The sequence below is a fragment of the Diadema antillarum genome, unplaced genomic scaffold (genome assembly GCF_040938485.1).
Source record: "Diadema antillarum isolate AM-2024a unplaced genomic scaffold, OU_Dant_1.0 scf00000015, whole genome shotgun sequence".
NCBI lineage: Eukaryota > Metazoa > Echinodermata > Echinoidea > Diadematoida > Diadematidae > Diadema > Diadema antillarum.
The window spans coordinates 985,623-1,006,015 of record NW_027270904.1 but is presented as its reverse complement, the minus strand read 5'-3'; the positions used below and the strand labels follow the sequence as shown (position 1 = coordinate 1,006,015).

At 40.1% G+C, this 20,393-nt stretch overlaps 1 protein-coding gene and 1 non-coding gene across 2 annotated transcripts in view; one reads left to right on the top strand and one right to left on the bottom strand.

Moving 5' to 3' along the window:
- The window catches only part of LOC139724200 (uncharacterized), a 29,141-nt gene extending 26,247 nt beyond the window's left edge, over positions 1-2,894 (bottom strand). Inside the window, exon 1 of the mRNA XM_071635348.1 lies at positions 1,912-2,894. Within this exon, the coding sequence (XP_071491449.1) occupies positions 1,912-2,863 (952 nt within the window). The 5' untranslated portion in view covers positions 2,864-2,894. The remainder of the gene's footprint in view (positions 1-1,911) is intronic.
- Positions 2,895-20,020: 17,126 nt separating this feature from the next.
- Positions 20,021-20,182, top strand: LOC139724951 (U1 spliceosomal RNA). The gene has a single exon (XR_011710501.1). It is a non-coding gene; the product is annotated as a U1 spliceosomal RNA (small nuclear RNA).
- The last annotated feature ends 211 nt before the right edge of the window (positions 20,183-20,393 follow it).

The window sequence follows — 20,393 nt, the reverse complement described above, 5'->3', positions numbered from 1 at the left end:
AATAATGTGTGTAATATTGTTCCCTTCTTTCCTCATCAGATGAACAATGTAGTGTAACTTAATTATTCCGCAGGTCATAATATAGGAAATTTACAGCAGTAAACATTATATGGGAGAATATTTCAATCTCTTTTCCTTTCCCGTGGCACCAGAGAGAGAGAGGGAGATCAAGAGATAGGGAAAGGTCCTCGTTAGTCCACTTTAGTCCTTATCAAATCGAATAAAATTTAATGATAACGTCCTGGAGATTAGGCATAATTTCTTCTTGTATAATAGTTCTTATGACATCATCGATACACACGCAAAATTACTGATCTAGTCACATGACGGTGTTATCTTCGGCGTCATTACACGCGGTCTTTGATGGCGTCTATACTAAACGCGGTTTGTGGGAGATAGCAATAGCAAATCGCACACGCCTTTAACAATGCAATCATCAGCACTGTAGAATCAACGATCAATAAAGGCTTTGTCCTGGGTCTGACTCCATTGTATGAGCTTTCTACAGATCTCTCCCCTTACGAATACTTATAGACTGGATCCAGGTGTTTCGTTAAAGTAGTAGAATCAACACTTTTCTTTTAAAGTACAGACCAAAGTCAATAACGTATCTTACTTCAACTTGATTGCTTCTTTATGTGAACCCCTGAAAGGGAAAAGTGCAATAAAGCATAAGGGGGGGGGGGGGGGGTACAAAGCAGCTAGCATATATACAACAAAAGTTTTATGAACGTTCATAAGCAAGACTCTCTACAGTCTTGAACAAGACAATACCCAAGACTATTTTGTTGCTTGGGGATGGTCTATCGGACTTTTCGATCGATGAAAAGTCACCTTCGCGATGCGTGATATTCCAAACGCCTTTCGTATGCTTTGATTTTTCTGGTGACAAACTGTTGAACCCCCAGAGGGTCCAACAGTTAACCTTCGCTGCGGGGAATGGGGTAAATATCTTTTCGGGAGTTTGCTAAACACCTTTTCACCAACATCAATCAAGGTTTCCGATACTGGAGATAAACATCCTGCGTCATTATAAAACTTGACGAATTGGTGTTACAGTCGATTACGCCTGTTTCGTATTTGCAGTAGATTTTTCTCATAATAGTATTGAAGACGCCATTGCAGGACCCTAAATGAAGTTTATGCTTTAGGTGGACCAAAATCTAGTTCCTGCGGTGTCGTTATCTCATACCTTTGATAAAGATAAGGGAAAAGAGTTGTATTGCAAGTGTTTGTTTAGAATGTCTGTCTGAAATAATTATACTTGCGATGGACAAGTGTATGATTTTGATTCACAGAAAATACTTGGTGATCTAAAAGCGAATAAAGAATAGAGCCTGGTTTAGTTTGTTTGGAATGTCGCTCTTTTGTTTGTGTTTTTAATATTTTGTGACTCATGTCGAAGATCTGAGGACCATAGACAACATGTATCAACTTTTTAACTGTTTGTGTACCATGGCAGCCATGACTAATGCAACTGAACTTGGTACCAAGGTGCCATCAATATGTCCATTGGTTATCAATGTACATTCGTAAGGATATAATTCATGACGCGCAAATTTAACTGATGATTGGATTGATATTAATGGTATCTATGGTAAGTCTATTGTACTGTATTCCAGTGTTTTATCATCTTATATACACAGGGCTCCCCTGGAAAGCAGTTGAGAAACTGAGGGGACTACCCTGTTTAAATATGACGAAATAAATAAATAACTAATAATTATATCAATGGTGGTGATAGTGACACTGTCATTGATAATTCTTGACAGTAATAATGAGTTTTCGAGAGGGCAAAGCGAATGAGTAAATTGAAGAGCAGTATTATCACGGAAAATTTGACAAGTTGTTAAGTAAAGCCGTAGAAATAAAACATAAAGATATCAACTCCGACTTCAGTCATCGTCTTACCATCTTGCTCTTCCTTCTTCTCTGCTTCCGATGAGCAGTTCAGTTTTTCAGCCAGGATCTTCTTGAGCTCCTTGGTGGCCTCCTGCACCTCCCCGATGCTCCCGCAAATTTCGCTGCTCCTCGTCTCACTCTTCCGCAATGATATTGTGAGATCCTGGAGGAGTCCTCGAAGGGAGGCGGTCTCCAGCCGACTGTCGTTTGGGTCCAGAGAGTCTGGCCCATCGCGAAATCGCGCTGCAAGATTCTCAGTCTCAGCACGAAGGGCTACCACGAAGTGGGAGAAATCGCCCTCCAATTCATCTTCTGAGCTATCAACATCCTCATCTTCATAGATGTCGTCATCATCCAAATCGTCCTCGTCATCATCCACATCATCATCACCAGCAGTCTTCCTCGGTCGGCGAGGCTTCCTCGGTTTTCTCGGTTTCCTGCTCTTTGCGCCAGCCGCATGGCCAGTTTTGGGTCTGGTAACGCCGCTACTGACACTGGCCGAATCACCATTTTCTGCCCCGACCCCCTCACCGACATTATTGCCATTACCTCCGTCGATGGAAACTCTACTGACTGATCCGTCATCGAAGTCACTTTCATAACTCATTCGGCTTCTGGATTTGCTGCTTGTCGGTCTGCTACTCGAATATCTGGCGCTGATAGGTCGACTCCTTGTGCTTGATGTCGCCGACGCTGGTCTTCGATGGTTGCCACTCCGGTTATCATCACCATTGCTCCCTTTGCGCTTGTTGACATCGACCACGGATCCCCGATCACTGATAGTGAGCGACGACACCGAACCGCTAGTGGAACGTCCGTTCTTTTCGTCCAATTGCACGCTGCCGCTCACTACGCTAGGAGGTCGACTTTGGTCATTCGTGGACCCGCTGAGAGACTGGGTCATACTCTGCTTTTTGGCCTCTCGACTGCACTTCGGTGCCTCTTCCCCCGATGCAGACATCTTAGAAACCGGTTCTTTCAACGAACAAGACGAAAATGTTCCCCTAAGAGAGCAAGTCTTAAGTCAGTATCAGTAGAATACACCTGTTTCTCAACGCAAAACTTTTGCCCGTTTGGTAACCCCTCTTTGTCGAAGACTTCTGCCGAGCAGATATTCTACGCGACACTCGTGTTGAAAATAACCTTGTTATTGAGCAGCCAGAGACGTGGCTCAGCTCCCGGATGAACCTTGGTACGCCATGGAAACGGCGATCAAGATGACATCTGCAATAAAAGATTAAAGAGATAAACGAGGTTTGAGCAACAAATTTTATGACAACGCTTTACGCTCGTATGAATACTATTTCAGGCATTCTAAATCGTCGAAGGCCATGGAACTGATAACAAGTCATATACGCAGCTAACGCATCAATGCTTGGTGAAATGCATTTTCAATAAGCATGACAATCCCCATATCCATTTGATTAACATTAAAGATATATATCCATTTGATGATTAGGTCTATGAGAGTTCTATACATGAGAGAATTAACCAGATTACACAAGTTACGTGTAGAAGCTAATTTGACACCTCTCGGGTATTCTTCCTATGAAAGGTTTCACTTACGATCAAATTAGAATCATGTGCCTTGAAGAATCGCAGCTAAAGTGTTGAGTAGGAAAATATTCAGGCAATAACCAAACAGCTTTAAGAGTTCAAGCTGTTGCTACGGAAGCTCGGTAATCATGGTAATATAAAGCCATTAACGTGACAGAGAACTCTGATGTGGGGGGGGGGGGGGTGGACTTATTTGGAGCACCGTCGTCATGGTCGTTTGATATTTCGTTCTGCTACAAACAGAGATGCTTTGGAGAGTCCACAATTTTGTCAGACAACGGCACGTAGAGGGTGCTTTAATGGAGAATAAATTCTCCAAAGGGTAATGAGATTGCTTTCAGCGACATACAATGGGAAAAAAAGGTGAAAACCGTTATTACTTGAGCAAATTTACCTCCCCTCGTCCCCCCCCCCCCCCCCCCCGCTATATGACAGGCACTTCGTCTGCAAACATGACGAATTGGTTATAAAAAGTCCCATAACGGAGCGGTCTTGGCAGAACGGTAAAAGAAAGAAAAAAAAAAGAAAAATTATTCAGCTTCTCTCAAGCGTGTATACCGTTAAGGTTCAACTCAACTTTGATTTTAGGAATAAGAGTGAAAGAAAAAAAACAACAACAACAGAATAGAATGAATGGAAGTTTCATCAGATTCGAAGATACGATTAAAAAAAGAAGTTACGGGGCTGAACTATAGTCATGTTTTCACAAAATGATTTAAATGCAAACACAAGACCAAATCAGATTAATTGTTGACGCCATCGCCTAATAGGTTTCACATTTACCCGCAAACAAACTTTCACTAGTATTCACGTCATTACATAAATTTCTATAGTTATTTTTTTCCCATCAAAGATTACTTCGTTAAAACAACCTCAAAATACAGACTTTAAAGATTAGAAGGCTTTGTAGTTTGGTTAATCATCTGCTAAAACTGGATATCTAAATAAGCAAAGGAGGTTATGCATTTACCTCTTTGGTTTGCTGCTTTGTTTGTTGTTACACTGCTGGCAAACAACTCAAAGTTATGAACCATTTTGGATTAAATTTTCAGGAAAGTTGATAATGTCAAAAGGAAGAGATGATTAAACTTTGGTAGTGATCCGGATCGCATTCTGGATCCAGGATATTTCTTTCTTTGAAGAACTCTTTGTCATTGCGAAATAAGGTCGTTTTCGGCAAATATAATATGTGATTGGCAGAGGTCTGCTCTCTCCGATTACTTTTCTAGCTTTAATGATAAATTTGTGTGCGTGCAAACCGATAAGAGGAAGTAAGGGCATCATCACCTCAGCGTCATATTGTTATGCCGGGGTGTTTGTCACTGGTGACTATAGTTTCTGTGAAAACATATTTAAAGGACAAGTTCACCTTCATAAACATAAGGTTTGAGAGAATGTAGCAATATTAGTAGAACACATCATTAAAAGTTTGAGGAAAATCAGACAATCCGTTCAAAAGTTATGAATTTTTGAAGTTTTTGTGCAGTAACCGCTGGATGAGAAGACTACTGCAGTGTATGAATAACTTAGATGTCACATGCGTACAACAATATAAGGAAAATATAAAGAGAATTTCACAAAATTCAATCTTTTGAAAAAAGTACACATTCCCCTGACTCGTTACCGACAAATGTTATGGGTAATATTATTCCCCCTGCCTTTAGAAAGAGGCAAGTTAAGTGCTCTTTTATTATGCGAAAAAAGTGAAAATATGTTGAATTTTCTTTTACATTTTCTTTATACTGTTATACGCATATGACTCACAAGCTGTAGTAGTCTCCTCATCCAGCGGTTCAAACACAAAAATTTTAAAAATTCATAACTTTTGCATCGATTGTCCAATTTTCCTCAAACTTTCACTGATGTGTTCTACTAATATTGTTGCACTATCTCAATCCTTATGTTTATGAAGGTGAACTTGTCCTTTAACATTGAAATAGCATCACAGCCGTCTTTATTTTAATTCGAGTCTTATCGCTATAGGAACCATTGTGTGTGTGTGTGTGTGTGTGTGTGTGTGTGTGTGTGTGTGTTTGTGTCATTCTTTATAATATGAAAGTCAATTTGAACATTATGTACAGTTGCACTCAGTTGCACTCAGTTGCACTCAAAATAATCATGATAATTATATGAAAAGATCCGAGAGGGATCAACGGAGACGGGAGAGGTTGCATGGCTCTGTCTCGTCACCTTGAGAAGGTCTTTTTTTTTTTATAAGTGTGAGAGATCATTCTATATAATTTTATACACTCATTATAGTCTTATCGTTTGTGGAATAGATTTCTCATGGGTCATGTGATAACGATCATGGGTTGGAGGTAAAGACATTGATCGCACTGAAAAAGGTGTCCACTGGTAGTAGTGGTGGTAGTGTTGTGGTAGTGGTGGTGGTGGTGATAGTGGTGGTTGTAGTGGTGTTGGTGGTGGTAGTAGTGGCGGTGGTGGTGGTGGCAGTAGTAGTGGTAGTGGTAGTGGTAGTGGTGGCGGTGGTGGTATGTAATAATATGTGTGATGTTCACCTGTTCCCCTATCACTGCACTTGACCTAGCTTCTGTGCGTACGTACGCGAATCGTGATAGGGTGGAGAGAAGGTCACCGATCAAGGTCATGGGGCCTAGTTAGCATGGGTCATAAATAATATTGCACTTACGATAATCCCGCAAAGGACTATACAGCCTTTACATTTTACTTTCGTAAGCCACATGCACTCATTAACCTAAATTATAAACATATAGACCGGGGGCCCAGAGCATTTATTCAGCTGAAAAGGGTCACACTTTTTGATGGTCTCATCATGTAAGGATGTGGCCAAGGGTCAATAAAATGAATTGCTGGCAAGTCACATCCTGTACCGTAAGCCTAGGGACCACAAAAAGGGACCCCGAAAAATGGATTTATTCAGCCGAAGGGGGTCACGGACAAAAGTTGGTGGATATTGTTCCTTTGGGTGTACTTATCATGAAAACAGCAATGCCAGCTATTTTATCCTGTACGGGGCCCTAGACAGTAGCCCCAAAGGGCCCCACCCCCCATAGGCCTACGTACAAACACACACAAACATTGATTTTATTCAGTTAAAAAGAGTCACGGCTAATTTCTTTTGAAATGGAAGGAGTACCAATCAGAGATATCCAAAACACCAAAGCCAGCTATTTTATCCTGCACGGGGCCCCAGACAGTAGCCCCAAAGTGCCCCACCCCCTATAAGCCCTACGTACAAACACACACACACACACACACACATTGACTTTATTCAGCTGATAAGAGTAACGGCTAATTTCATTTGCAATGGAAGTAGTACCCATCAGAGACATACAAAACACCAAAGCCAGTTATTTTGTCCTGTACGGGGCCCCAGACAGTAGCCCCAAAGTGCCCCCCCCCCCCAACACACATACTCACACAATACTTTCATTCAGCTGAAAAAGAGTCACGGCTAATTTCTTTTGCAATGGAATTAGTACCCATCAGAGAAATCCAAAATACCAAAGCCAGTTATTTTATCCTGCATGGGGCCCCAGACAGTAGCCCCAGACAGTAGCCCCAAATTGCCCCCTTACCCCCTCCCCCTCCCCCCTCCCCCCTCCCCCCCACACACACACATTGATTTTATTCAGCTGAAAAGAGTCACGGCTACTTTCTTTTACAATCGGAAGTATACAGTACTCATCAGAGATATCCAAAGCACTAAAGCCAGTTATTTTATCCTGTACGGGGCCCCAGACAGTAGTCCCAAAGTGCCCCCTACACACACACACACACACACACACACACACAGATATATATATATATATATATTATATTAGTTTCATTCAGCCGAAAAGGGTCACGGCTAATTTCTTTTGCAATGGAAATAGTATCCATCGGATATCAAAATACCAAAGTCAGATATTTTATCCTGCACGGGGTCCCGTACAGTAACTCCAAATTGTTTTGCTTTATTCTCTTTGTTGTTTGCATCTCTTCTTCTTAAATATGCGCTCCTTCGTCTTCATTTTCGCGACAACGACAACGCGTCCTCCTCATCATCATCAGTTTTGCTGTTCTGGCAAACATTTTCCAGCGTATCGGCTACATTCGATTTTAGAGCGGCGAGAGTGGAAGACGTGCATAATTGAGTCTGGGAAAGCGTAGGAACAGCGTAGCTAAAGCGGCCAACAGCGTTATCGAAGCAGGAATGAAGCGTCGTTAGGAACAGGCCTTGATTTTATAAGAGAGTAGAGAACTTAGTGAGAGCGTCGTTAAAGCGGGAAGGTCGTGCTTTGATTAAGAAAGCGGCGCGGCAGCGGGACCATGTCGTCGGTGTCTAGTTTAGACTATATTTCCCTTTCTTGTGCCGCTGTTACTACGGTCAGAAAAACCTGGAATTGTTACGCTCATCCCGCGGTATTTACACTGTCACTGCTCTCTCCCCGTTTGAGCTACGATTCAAAATAGGTCAATCTTGATGGGGAGATGAGGAAGAAATTTTGAACCAGTTCAAAATTTCCCGATCTGTAAAATTGCCAGATCCAACCCCATCACCCAAACGATGCTACGATGCTCCCGGTCCCCGTACACTTTTGCCGCTCTCTCCCGATCTGACAGATTGAATAGATCGGGATGCAGATCTTGATAGTGGAATTACATGTGGGGACACTTTAGGAACACTCCGTGGGGCCCCGTACAGCTATATAACTAGTTTCGGTGTTTTTGATACCTCCTTGAGTACTACTTCCATTGCAAAAGAAATTACAGCAGTGATTCTTTTCACTTAGAATAAAATAATACGGGAGCACTTTCCAGCTACTGGCTGGGGGCCCCTTAACTGGATGGGTTTGTGTTTTACGTATCTCAGCTGTTGATTCCACTGCCAAGGAAAATAGGCATACATGACTCTTTTCATCTAAAAACAATTAATTCATATGGGGTGGGAATACCTTGGGGCTATACCTGTCAAGGGCCGTGCATCCGGGCCAATATCGCACCTCTTTTAATCGAATTCTTTAATGTTGAATTAAATTTAGCAAAAATTTCGCCTAGATGACATGGTAGTTCAATGTCATATTAATCTCTTCATTCAAATTTATTTTGAAACATTCACATTACCTCTAACCTTATTCTAAATAACACTTTTTCAACTGAAATCCATATATAAGACAAGTACCATTCCACTATCCGTTCATTCATAAATTCATAATGATATAGTCACGTGATTACATGCTGCGCTCGTTCATTCAAATTGATTTCTGGCCATCTAATTTAACATGTTCTGCAGTCAATTAAACAGATATGTTCATGCTTGGCCTCTTTCCTTATTTTCTTTCGTCGTAGTTATTGTTTTGTAAGCATCATAGCATTTCATGTTTTCGTATTCGTTTAAGAGACTTTGACACCATTTTTTTAACGTGCTTTTTGAATCCAAAGAAGTAAGAAGCCACAAATTATCTGGCCGTTACGAGCGCTTTATTACGAGCGGTCGGCCAGTTCCAAGAAGTAAAGGTTATGATCCTCAAATGTTTTTTTTTTTTTTGTTTAATAATTCTTTCTATGTCTTCTAGAGATATACGTCTGTATCTATTGTGCTGTCATGACTATAAAAATGAAGTTAATCTGCATTACTACATGTATATGAAAGAGAAGGAGCGTTACCAGTCTGGTTACAGAAAAACCAAATCCAGTTATACTAGATAAGAAATATGATACATTTACTGCTTTATAACAGTAATTTATCGATGAAACGAAAACACACATAGAAAGACATGTTAAAATGATCTGAAACAAAGAAATAGCATGATTTGAATTTGAATGAACACGTTTGGAATTTGACTGTCTTTCGCGAAATTTAATGACTGAAATACCCTTTTCGGCAAGTCAAGGCGAATTTGAATGAACGTAGGGTACCAGCCACTTTGAATACCCATTTAACGAATTTGAACCTTCTATCAAATGAACCAACAAAAGTGCGAAATTGGCTGGGAAAACCTAACTGGCTTTGATGTTTTGGGTATCTATGATGTAAACTAAGGCCTACTTCGATAGTAAAAGAAAAACAACTATGACTCTTTTCAGCTAAATGATGTCATAATAATTATGTGGGGAAGGGGCACTTTATGGCTACTGTAACCTGGGCCCAGTATAAGATGAAATGACTGATTTTCGTAATATGGTCATCTTGGTTGTGCACTATACAGAAGTATGCTTCCTTTGCAAATTTCTTGAGTGTTTTGCTACTGTAACCTATGGGACCCCGTATACAGGATAAGATGACTTGCTTTAGTGTTTGTGATATCTCTGTTCAGTAGGCCCTGATACTAGGTGTTTCAAAAAACATTTCCCACTTTTGATCATTAATAATTCTGAAACTGTTCATCCGATAAAACAGTCATTGATATGAGTAATAGCTGAATAGTGTACAATTTTGTTGGAGGTAATTTGAATGTGAAAGCATAAATCAGTTTCATTAAATCTAAGATTGATTTTGAAGTAAGGTTTCAGATTTTGGTCAAATTTTAACCCTCTGTACAAAAATAAACTTTACACAGAAACCAATGATGTGTATGTGAGTGTGTGCTGACAATGGCCCTGAACAATGGACATGCCTGAACCACCTGTTGACTGGGCGTCAGTCTCGCGCTCCCTGGCACATGAATGCTTAATCAATAATTCATGTTGATTGCCCTGGGCACTGCTAGTCTGAATTCATGCTCGGTAAAGGGTAAAATGCATGCACATGGAAAAAGTAAGCACATGTTTCCATGTGCTTGCAAACACCACATTTCATTCCAGCTGGCAATCATTTTCAAATTTTGCTTCACATATCACTAAATTTGGGATATAATTAAGCATTTAATGATCTAAAGTTCCTCATTTTTATACAACTGTCTATGTATACTAGTTAAATAGTCTGACAAATTTTCGCTTTTTCGATAAAAAGAGATCATTTTTGGTAAAGAGTTCAGCAGCATTTATCATTGGGGCGATTTGTTTCACAGTAGATTTATTTAAGGCTCCATATACACAAGAGCGTATACTCTAATTGATTTTCTTTTCTTCCTGTCACCATGTTTACGATAGAACAGAAGGTATTCATTGTAATTTCGTTTTTCAGAAGTAGGGAGAGGACTGTCGCGACTCAAAGACAGTATCGGCAGGTGTTTGACTTTACACAGATACTGCCAGAGCCTGAATAAAGACTAGTTGTGACAGTGGAATTTCTCATGAATAAATAATGAAGCATTCAAACCCTGGCCATTGTTCAGGACCATTGTCAGGTGTTAACCACACACTCCCATACACACCCATTGACCCCTGTGCAAAGTGAAATTTTGTACAGAGGGTTGAAAATAGAGCAAAATCTGGAACCTAACTGTGAAATTAATCATGGATTTCATGAAACTGATTTATGCTTTCATATTTAAACCACCTTCAACTAAATTGTACAGTATTCAGCTATTACTCATATCAATGACAGTGTTATCTGATATATAGTTTATGAATTATTAAGAATCAAAAGTGGGAAATGTTTTTTGAAACACCTAGTATTAACGTTACAAAAGAATTTGTCAGACCATTTTCAGCTGATTCACAGTACATGTGTAGTGGATGGGACACTGTGGAGCTACTGTCTGGGGCTCTGTGCAGGATAAAATAACTAGCCTTGGTGTATTGAATATCTCTGATAGGTACTTCTTCCAGTGCAAAAGAAATTACCCGTGTTTGGGGCTATACTGTGCGGGGCCCCATATACAGGATAAAATAACTGGCTTTGGTATTTTGGATATCTCTGATGGGTACTACTTCCATTGCAAAAGAAATTAGCCGTGACCCTTTTCAGCTGAATGAAACTAATGTGTGTGTGTGTGTGTGTGTGTGTGTGCGTGCGTGCGTGTGTGCATGTGGAGGGGGGGGGGCACTTTGGGGCTACTGATGATGATGAGGAGGAGGAGGACGCGTTGTCGTTGTCGCGAAAATGAAGACGAAGGAGCGATATTTAAGAAGAAGAGATGCAAACAATAAAGAGAATAAAGCAAAACACATTGGAGCTACTGTCTGGGGCCCCGTGCAGGATAAAATATCTGACTTTGGTATTTTGATATCCGATGGATACTACTTCCATTGCAAAAGAAATTAGCCGTGACCCTTTTCGGCTGAATGAAACCAATATATATATATATATATATATATATATATATATATATATATATATATATGTGTGTGTGTGTGTGTGTGTGTGTGTGTGTGTGTGTGTGTAGGGGGCACTTTGGGGCTACTGTCTGGGGCCCCGTACAGGATAAAATAACTGGCTTTAGTGCTTTGGATATCTCTGATGGGTATACTTCCATTGCAAAAGAAATTAGCCGTGACCCTTTTCGGCTGAATGAAACCAATATATATGTATGTGTGTGTGTGTGTGTGTGTGTGTGTGTGTGTGTGTGTGTGTGTAGGGGGCACTTTGGGGCTACTGTCTGGGGCCCCATTCAGGATAAAATAACTGGCTTTGGTGCTTTGGATATCTCTGATGGGTATACTTCCATTGCAAAAGAAATTAGCCGTGACCCATTTTGGCTCAATGAAACTAATGTGTGTGTGTGTATGTGTGTGTGTGTGTGTGTGTGTGTGTGTGTGTGTGTGTGTGTGTGTGTTTGGGGGGGGTGCACTTCGGGGCTACTGTCTGGGACCCCGTGCAGGATAAAATAACTGGCTTTAGTGTTTTGGATATCTCTGATGAGTATGCCTACTACTTCCAATTGCAAAAGAAAGTAGCCATGACCCTTTTCAGCTGAATAAAATCAATGTGTGTGTGGGGGGGGGGGGGAGGGAGCAATTTGGGGCTACTGACTGGGGTCCCGTGCAGGATAAAATAGCTGGCTTTGGTATTTTGGATATCTCTGATGGGTACTACTTCCATTGCAAAAGAAATTAGCTGTGACTCTTTTCAGCTGAATGAAACTAATGTGTGTGTGTGTGTGTGTGTGTGTTGGGGGGGGGGCTCCTTTGGGGCTACTGTCCGGGGCCCCGTACTGGATAACATAACTGACTTTGGTGTTTTTGATATCTCTGATTGGTACTCCTTCCATTGCAAATGAAATTAGCCGTGACTCTTCTCAGCTGCACGAATGAAATCAATGTTTGTGTGTGTTTGTACGTATGGCCTATGGGGGGGGGGGGGGCACTATGGGGCTACTGTCTGGGGCCCCGTACAGGATAAAGTAGCTGGTATTGGTGTTTTGAATATCTCTGATGGGAACTACTTCAATTGCAGAAGAAATTAGCCGTGACTCTTTTCAACTGAATAAAATCAATGTTTGTGTGTGTTTGTACGTACGCCTATGGGGGGTGGGGCCCTTTGGGGCTACTGTCTAGGGCCCCGTACAGAATAAAATAGCTGGCATTGGTGTTTTGGATATCTCTGATGGGAACTACTTCCATTGCAAAAGAAATTAGCTATGACCCTTTTCAGCTGAATAACACCATATTTGTAGGGCCTTATGGGGCTACTGTCTGGGGCCCCGTACAGGATAAAATAGCTGGCATTGCTGTTTTCATGATAAGTACACCCAAAGGAACAATATCCACCAACTTTTGTCCGTGACCCCCTTCGGCTGAATAAATCCATTTTTCGGGGTCCCTTTTTGTGGTCCCTAGGCTTACGGTACAGGATGTGACTTGCCAGCAATTCATTTTATTGACCCTTGGACACATCCTTATATGATGAGACCATTAAAAAGTGTGACCCTTTTCAGCTGAATAAATCTTCTGGGCCCCCGGTCTAATATTATTCTGTAATTGCCTTCAGGTCATCATACTTTTTCATCCCTTCTCGTTTAAAGAAAATTCGCAGACATGGCATCAGTATGGTGACGAATAATTTCACAAAATTATTGCAGAAGCAAGACGATTGGGTACTGAGAAATAAAATATGAAGCTCGCAGATGTTATCATAAACGCAGGCCTAAAACACTCACCACATTCATACACACACAGACGAGTCCCAGTGTTATGTTCGCACCTGCTTCCGTATTGAATATCAGCAGTTTATGACACACAAGATCTCAATACCCCGTGTTGGCAAAGGAGACCCCTGCTTTGTGAAATCACTCCTGCTTATATTCAATATTGACTAAAGCCCTACGTGCCTATGCACCCTCTCCGTACTCTACCGAAGTTCCGTTTCCCATTCCTGTCATATACCGGCGTGTAAAGTTTCACTCTGGCTGTGTAACGCTCAAGCGAGTGCTCAGCGAGTCGAATCACCCTATAACGTGTTTGTGCGACCCGCGCCTTGGCCCCGGCGTCTCGCCTCCATGGTTACCGTACTTCAGTCTACCCCTAGAAAACTCCCACTGGAATACAACTTGGAAATCTCCCATCTGAAGTTTGGTAGCGGGACATTCAATCACATCCTGTGAAATCTGCTTTTTGGCTGCATAGTAAAACAAATCAACATCTCTTTCCAGACGACCAGTTACATGATAAGTCCCAAGTACAGCCTAAGTATACACTTTGCACAGTCATATCAAGTGAACATGCAGCTACACGCCCCAAGTATTCACTCAAGAACGGTTTAAGGCATTTTGATAATTATTTAAATAAATCTCGAATAATACTTTTCAAAAATAATCATATACAGTACTCACATCCATTCTGAAAGATTCCAGGCGGACAATAACCCAAATCATACTTCATTCAGAAGTTTCGCCACCACGACTTTCGTGTTCGAGAAGTAAACTAAATGTGGCACCCCAGTCGAGTGAACGAGTTGCTAGCCGCTAGTCCCCCACCAACACGCGGAAGAGAGCTGCCGGGGTGCAGCCACACAATAGGAATACCTGCGAGAGAATGTCGAGTTGCGACTTATTACTATTATCTTCCAATCCACTCGAAATCCCGAACAAAAAGTGCAGTCAGACTGTTACCAATCAATGTCGGATTGGGTCTGGTACTGCGATCAAAAGACCCTGCCCCGCAGGTAAAGAGGGTGTTATTTTTCTTTCTGCCATCGATTTATTTCTTCCACCGTCCGGCTCCTTTTGTCTGGTAGTGGCCACAGCGGACTTCTTCGAGTTCCGTAAAGAAGGAGAAACACTCAATACCGCCACGCATCCTTTTATCGTGAAATGACTCCTTGGTAAGAGGTCCGGGTCAAGAGGGAAAATTTTAATCTCGACTCTATTTGATAGCGAAGTGATTATCCTGACCCCAACTTTACGTGTAATTTCTATCTATGTATAGGGTTTTCATATACTTAATTGGTCTTTATTACGGATTACCCCTCTACACAGTAGACATTATCTTTTTGCTGTAATTGGACTCAAATAATTACGTCATGTAATGAAAACTGAGAAGGGGTAAAAAAAACAGAGATAAAGTGTCCATTTGTTGTTTATTATATGGATATAATATGTTTATTTCCCATTCCTGCCTATGCTATGTCCATGTCATGTCCTTTGCTTTTACCGTTCATGCGTTTGTGCATTGGATCTATTTCTCCACTCTTACTTTTTCACTGCCTATGTCTATGTTCTTTTTTCTCCACCTTACCTTGTACAATCCTCGATCCCAGTTCTTGTTTTGCAATACTTACCTAAATATTCCATTATTGAATTGTATAGGTCTGATGTGTATCTATCATATATTTTCATGCATAAATTAAGTGTTATTGTACATAAATTTTACTTGTGAGTCCGTTGTATAAAGCAACCGTATCAGCCTTCGAGCTGATGGATTGTTATTTTGTATTTGAACAATAAACCATATATTATCATAATTATTATCATGAATACATTGATATCATTCTCTCCTCATTGGTGTTAATATCAACATGTTTCTACCCCGATCCTTATGATGATATAACAAATTTTCATCGTTAATCCCGTACCTGTCACTGTATTAACATTCATCTTACATATACATCCGTTTTTAGTGATATTTGTTCAATCTATTCTTATCATATACCCTATCACCAGTGAAGTAGACTTATTGGACGGCTTATCAAATAGGTAATCAAGGGACTTAGCAAATATGTCAGAACGTGAAAATAAATTGGCAAGCCGAAGTCCGCTTCGTCTAGAGAAACATCGCATTTTATTAACATGTTATAGTGAATATAATCTTGTGCCTCAAATTTGACAGCTTGTTATTCGTTTGATCACATACATGTTTTTCCTTCTTGATGTCTCAAAAACACAGTGCCCTCTGGATGCAGTTCATCTTTTTGGAAAAAAAGAAGAAAATGAATTAATTATTCTTTGTGTTCTAATATACGTGGACATTGTTCATTGAAGGCCCTCTTTTTCCATTGTTGATATGACCAGGGAGGTGAGACTCACCTCCCTGGTATGACCTTATTTGCATGTCTTAAAGCAGAGTTTGACTATACATGGAACAAAAGGGGAAAATTATAAAGATGAGAACTCCTGGAGAAATGAAATTTCTTATAAATGTTTCTGTTTTGTTGAAAGGGATGGTACAGTATCAGTTGAGATGGGGCTTCAGATTTCCAACTTCTTTTGATGGTAATTTTTTAGAAACCTCATGTGAAATTTGAAAGAGCATATAAATGTAAGAGGAATCTAAAATTTATTTGACGAAAATTGATTTTGAAATGGCTGAGATATCCAAAACAAAGCAGTCCTAATTTATGGTGGGACCCATCTTTTATTAGAGTCATTTTGTTTTACTTTATTTTCTTACGTCTAAGCCATGTCAAAACCAATTTTCATCAAGTAAACTTTGAATTCCTCTTGGAGTTGTATGCCTTTTAACAATTCATAAAGTGGCTTCTAAGTATCTGTCAAAAAGTCACCTCAACCAATACTATAATATACATACCATCCCTTTAAGGCTTTACTGCGAAATATTTACATGGTATATATAGATATGATGTTTTGTGATACAGCTGACCTACACATTATGCATCAAATGCGATGTTTTCTCGAACATTTATCAAATCACTGCATGCTCCCAATGGTAAACAGGACCTTTAATAAAGAAGGAAAGGGAGAGGGTGACATAGAGTATGACTCAAGCAAGTATTGGAGTCAGCTCTTCTATAGGAGCTTGTGCTGAATAGCAGACCTTAAAGGTACTAACTTATAACCATTGCAGATGAAACAAAAACCCAGCCTTAGTGTTTTAAAGTAGTTCTAAAATGTGAGTTAGGGATGGAAATAACCAATGCCAAAAACGTAATCAGTATAATCGATGTTAAGTGTTGTTAAATTTAAAGATAATGTGAACAATAGTTTAAATAGAATTGGTTTTTTTTTTGATAGAATAAACCGTTTCCAGATTTGTTTTATTGAGAAAATTAGTGATGTCTCCCTACATTTTACGCTTTATCACGCTAATATGGTAGGATGTTTTGTGATACACCGGAACTAAACATACGCTATATAAATTATGCTTATCTATTTTTGCTTTAAAAACTCCTGACAATAATCTATAGAATTATCCTTAATTTCTGTGATGAAAAATGAGTGATGATTTTTACGGAATTTCGTGTAAATAAACTCCTATCATACCTATTATATTATAGCGACTTACGTCTGTTAAAAGGTTTAAAAGACACTTCCAATGTCTATAAAGAAGCATCCACGGAGTCAATTTCTACAGTTTTTGTTGTCGGCGCTGCGGAGAGTGTAGAGGCCGTGATTCGGTACTGTCTCATCTCATAACACTTTCCGAACGCGTTGAAAAAAAACAACAATATTATACCACAGAATAATTTCGCTGGTATCGCATAATTTGCTATGCATTTTGGTATGACTGCTGTATAAAATGTCACTTGCGCATAGAAATTTTATAATATAACCTGTACGCTATTTGTTCAAAATGCATGTCCATCCACTAAAGTTGCTATTCAATTTCGAGAAGAGAAATTATTCCCTGTATAGGCCTTTAAATACCAATCTTTGCTCTATCACAGACTCTCATCCGTACGTACTAAATTTTATGCGTAAAAATGAATTGAGACAGGTGTGCCATTTTTGTCAGACCACGAGAATTTTTGATTTTGTTGCTGATTGAGAAAGTACCAGTACTGTTATGCATTAAATGTTATGACACAAAGCATACCCTCCCTAGCAACAATCGATGAGTGCTAACTGATTCCTCCCTTGCAGATGAATAGAATGGTATGTTTCTACTTTTACAGCCTGTCGTAGTGAAAGTACATCCATGAATGCTGATACATTACCGAAACGGTCTCTTGTGGACACCAAATGCAACGTGTGGGACTAATACCACTACGTAACCTTGCGATTTGACACGGTGATGAACAATGTTCACCGTCAGAGTTCCGTTTTAAGATTTGGAATCTATAATTTCCCGTAAACACGTAATCTATGACCCCATTACATTGGTTCCAGGTTTGATAAATGCTCAAAACATTACTCATAGAAAGGTCATTTGATTGTTATGATGAGTTGCGAGTTACGTATTTTCAGCCACATACAGAATTTTGAGCAACGCGGTCACAGATTTGGTGCTTCGAAGCATCGGGCACAGGCATGTGCACAGTCGCACACAATCCATGTGCGGTGTCAATCGATGTTGTATAGTACCTCGTGCTTGTCAAGTGCTGGGTGTACAGTGTGCAGGTACAAATCCTTAGAGTCAACCAGGGAGGTATGAGAAATACCTCCTTGAGTCAACCACGCAGTGATCGCTCTGATCAATTAATCTCGTTAACTATTACTAGTATAAGATTAAGACGATTTGTAGTGTTCTCTTCCAGAGATCATAACATGCAACATGCACCACTGTAATGTTTTTAATTTATTTTTGCTGGCCAATCTGTTACGAGAGCAAATATGATGAGTGGAGATATTAAAATTAATTACTAGTTTAGGATGAGGGCAATGATCGACATTATGAAGGTTTTATCAGACTACGGAGCCACCGAAGAAGCTTCCAGATACTGAAGAGTTAGAAACGTATAGGGCCTATTTTGAATTATGATTGATTTTTATGATAAAGACGTGTCAAAAATTAATTGACACCAAACCTCATATTACAAAGTGCAATCTAGTGGAAACAGTCGCCACAACAAGGAGATTATACCCCTATAAAAATCTCTGTGCCACCACTACTAGTAACCACGGGGCCATGTATGGTAAAACATGGACCTAGCAGGGAGGTGGACCTCCCTTGTCCGGCAAAAGCAGGGAGGTGGAAATAATGGTAAAGGTGCTTGCAACTTGTCATTACAGATAAACATCAATTTGTCAGGGTCTTCTCATGTATGTCTGTCATCAAACAGTGATTGACGCTCGTTAATCTTACCTCTCACAGCTCGCGCGTCAGATCTGCTCGCGCGACAGTAACTCAAAGTAATGGTATCGGATTACGGGGAGGGGGGGGGGGGTAGGAGTTAGGGCGCTGGGCTGCTTATTTGATAAGCCCGTTGTTGCTGTTGTGCTTCTGCTTTCGCAATCAAAGTCTATCAGTCGACGGGTAAGTTACACTCTACTCAATCAACACATCGTTTTACGCCTAGTCACCTGTCAATCTTCGTCTCTTTTTTCCCCTTTGGCGTCATGTCAGGAGTCAATGGTCACTCATGACCAGTCTTTGGCTGACCAACCTGTCATCAGCTGATTCATTTGCATGTTCAGATATCAAAACACTTACTGTTCGGGAACCGTTTTGTAAAAATTTGCGGATCTTTAAAATGTCATAGCTTCCTTACTTTAGGTCCGATTTTGATGTAAATGTCATGGTTTTGCTTTAACAAATTTTACTCTTTCTGTTTGGAGACTAACGTTTGCTGGAACAGAATTCAAAGGATATAGTCAGATAGTGTTACATCATACGCACTGAACGCCTGCAGTGCATTCTGGTTTGAGTGATCATTTTTATTGATTGCCATTTAAAGCTAGATATGAGTATGGCAAAATTGCATCACAAGCGATTAAACTTTTTGAGAGGATCTCAAACTGATTTTGAAGTCAATCTATCTTCGAAGCCCGAACCATCTTCACGGCTTGTACATTAAAAAAGTAGCGTTTTGTTTTGTTTTGTTTTTTCCAATACACGCATGTCCTGCCGGCTGAACTGGCACATATACAACATGTGTGACAAGAAATCTGACGTTCTCACTAATACGAAAACCAAAGCGACTGTGACCAGTGGGGACTGTGAATATTACACAGTACAAAATAAATGATAGGAAGTCCAAATCGTCACTACATAGTACTTACGTGCAGATCAATGCATTGGCGAACATCGAACAAAGGGCAAAGAGGGTACGCTACGGCGCACGCGCTCTACGGCATGACGTCATAAATTAGTCATAGGGCTATCTCATGAATATTCACGGTACTTACAATCCGCCGTAAGTGAACAACGTACCACCCAATATTGCTTGCATTTTCATTATTTTAACCAATATTCTGAATAGATAATTGGGAAAATTTGGTCAAATGGAGAAGATTATTATTTTCTTATTATCGTGAAAAAATTACATTTACAATAAGATGACTAACATTAAGTTTTTGAAGAAAGTCTTAGGAATTAGTAACCACGGTATCATTGTAATTTGAATTAGACTTGTAATTTCTTCTCACCAATTTTAAGCATACTTACCTGGCGCAGGAGTTGCGTTGATCAAGAAGGACGCACTCCCAGGGCGAGGCTTGCCATTGCACTCCGGCTTGCTGAACCTTGCGATTCCCCCAAACGTGGGGAACTCGGGCGTATAATTTATGGTAGCGGGGATCTGCGTTCGCGCTATCCCCTGTATTCTTCATGCAAAGATAGAAATACCCTCACTTCTTAAAATATGATGCTGTGTAATTTATGTCTAGCATATCTTTTTTACTTAACCTACATTTTCATGTATTAGTTCACTCTGTGAAATCTGTTTCTAGTTACATTTTTCATTTTTGTTTTTCAATTTACCACTTTTTCAAAATAATCATTAAAGGGACACAGTCCTCACGAAATTAAAA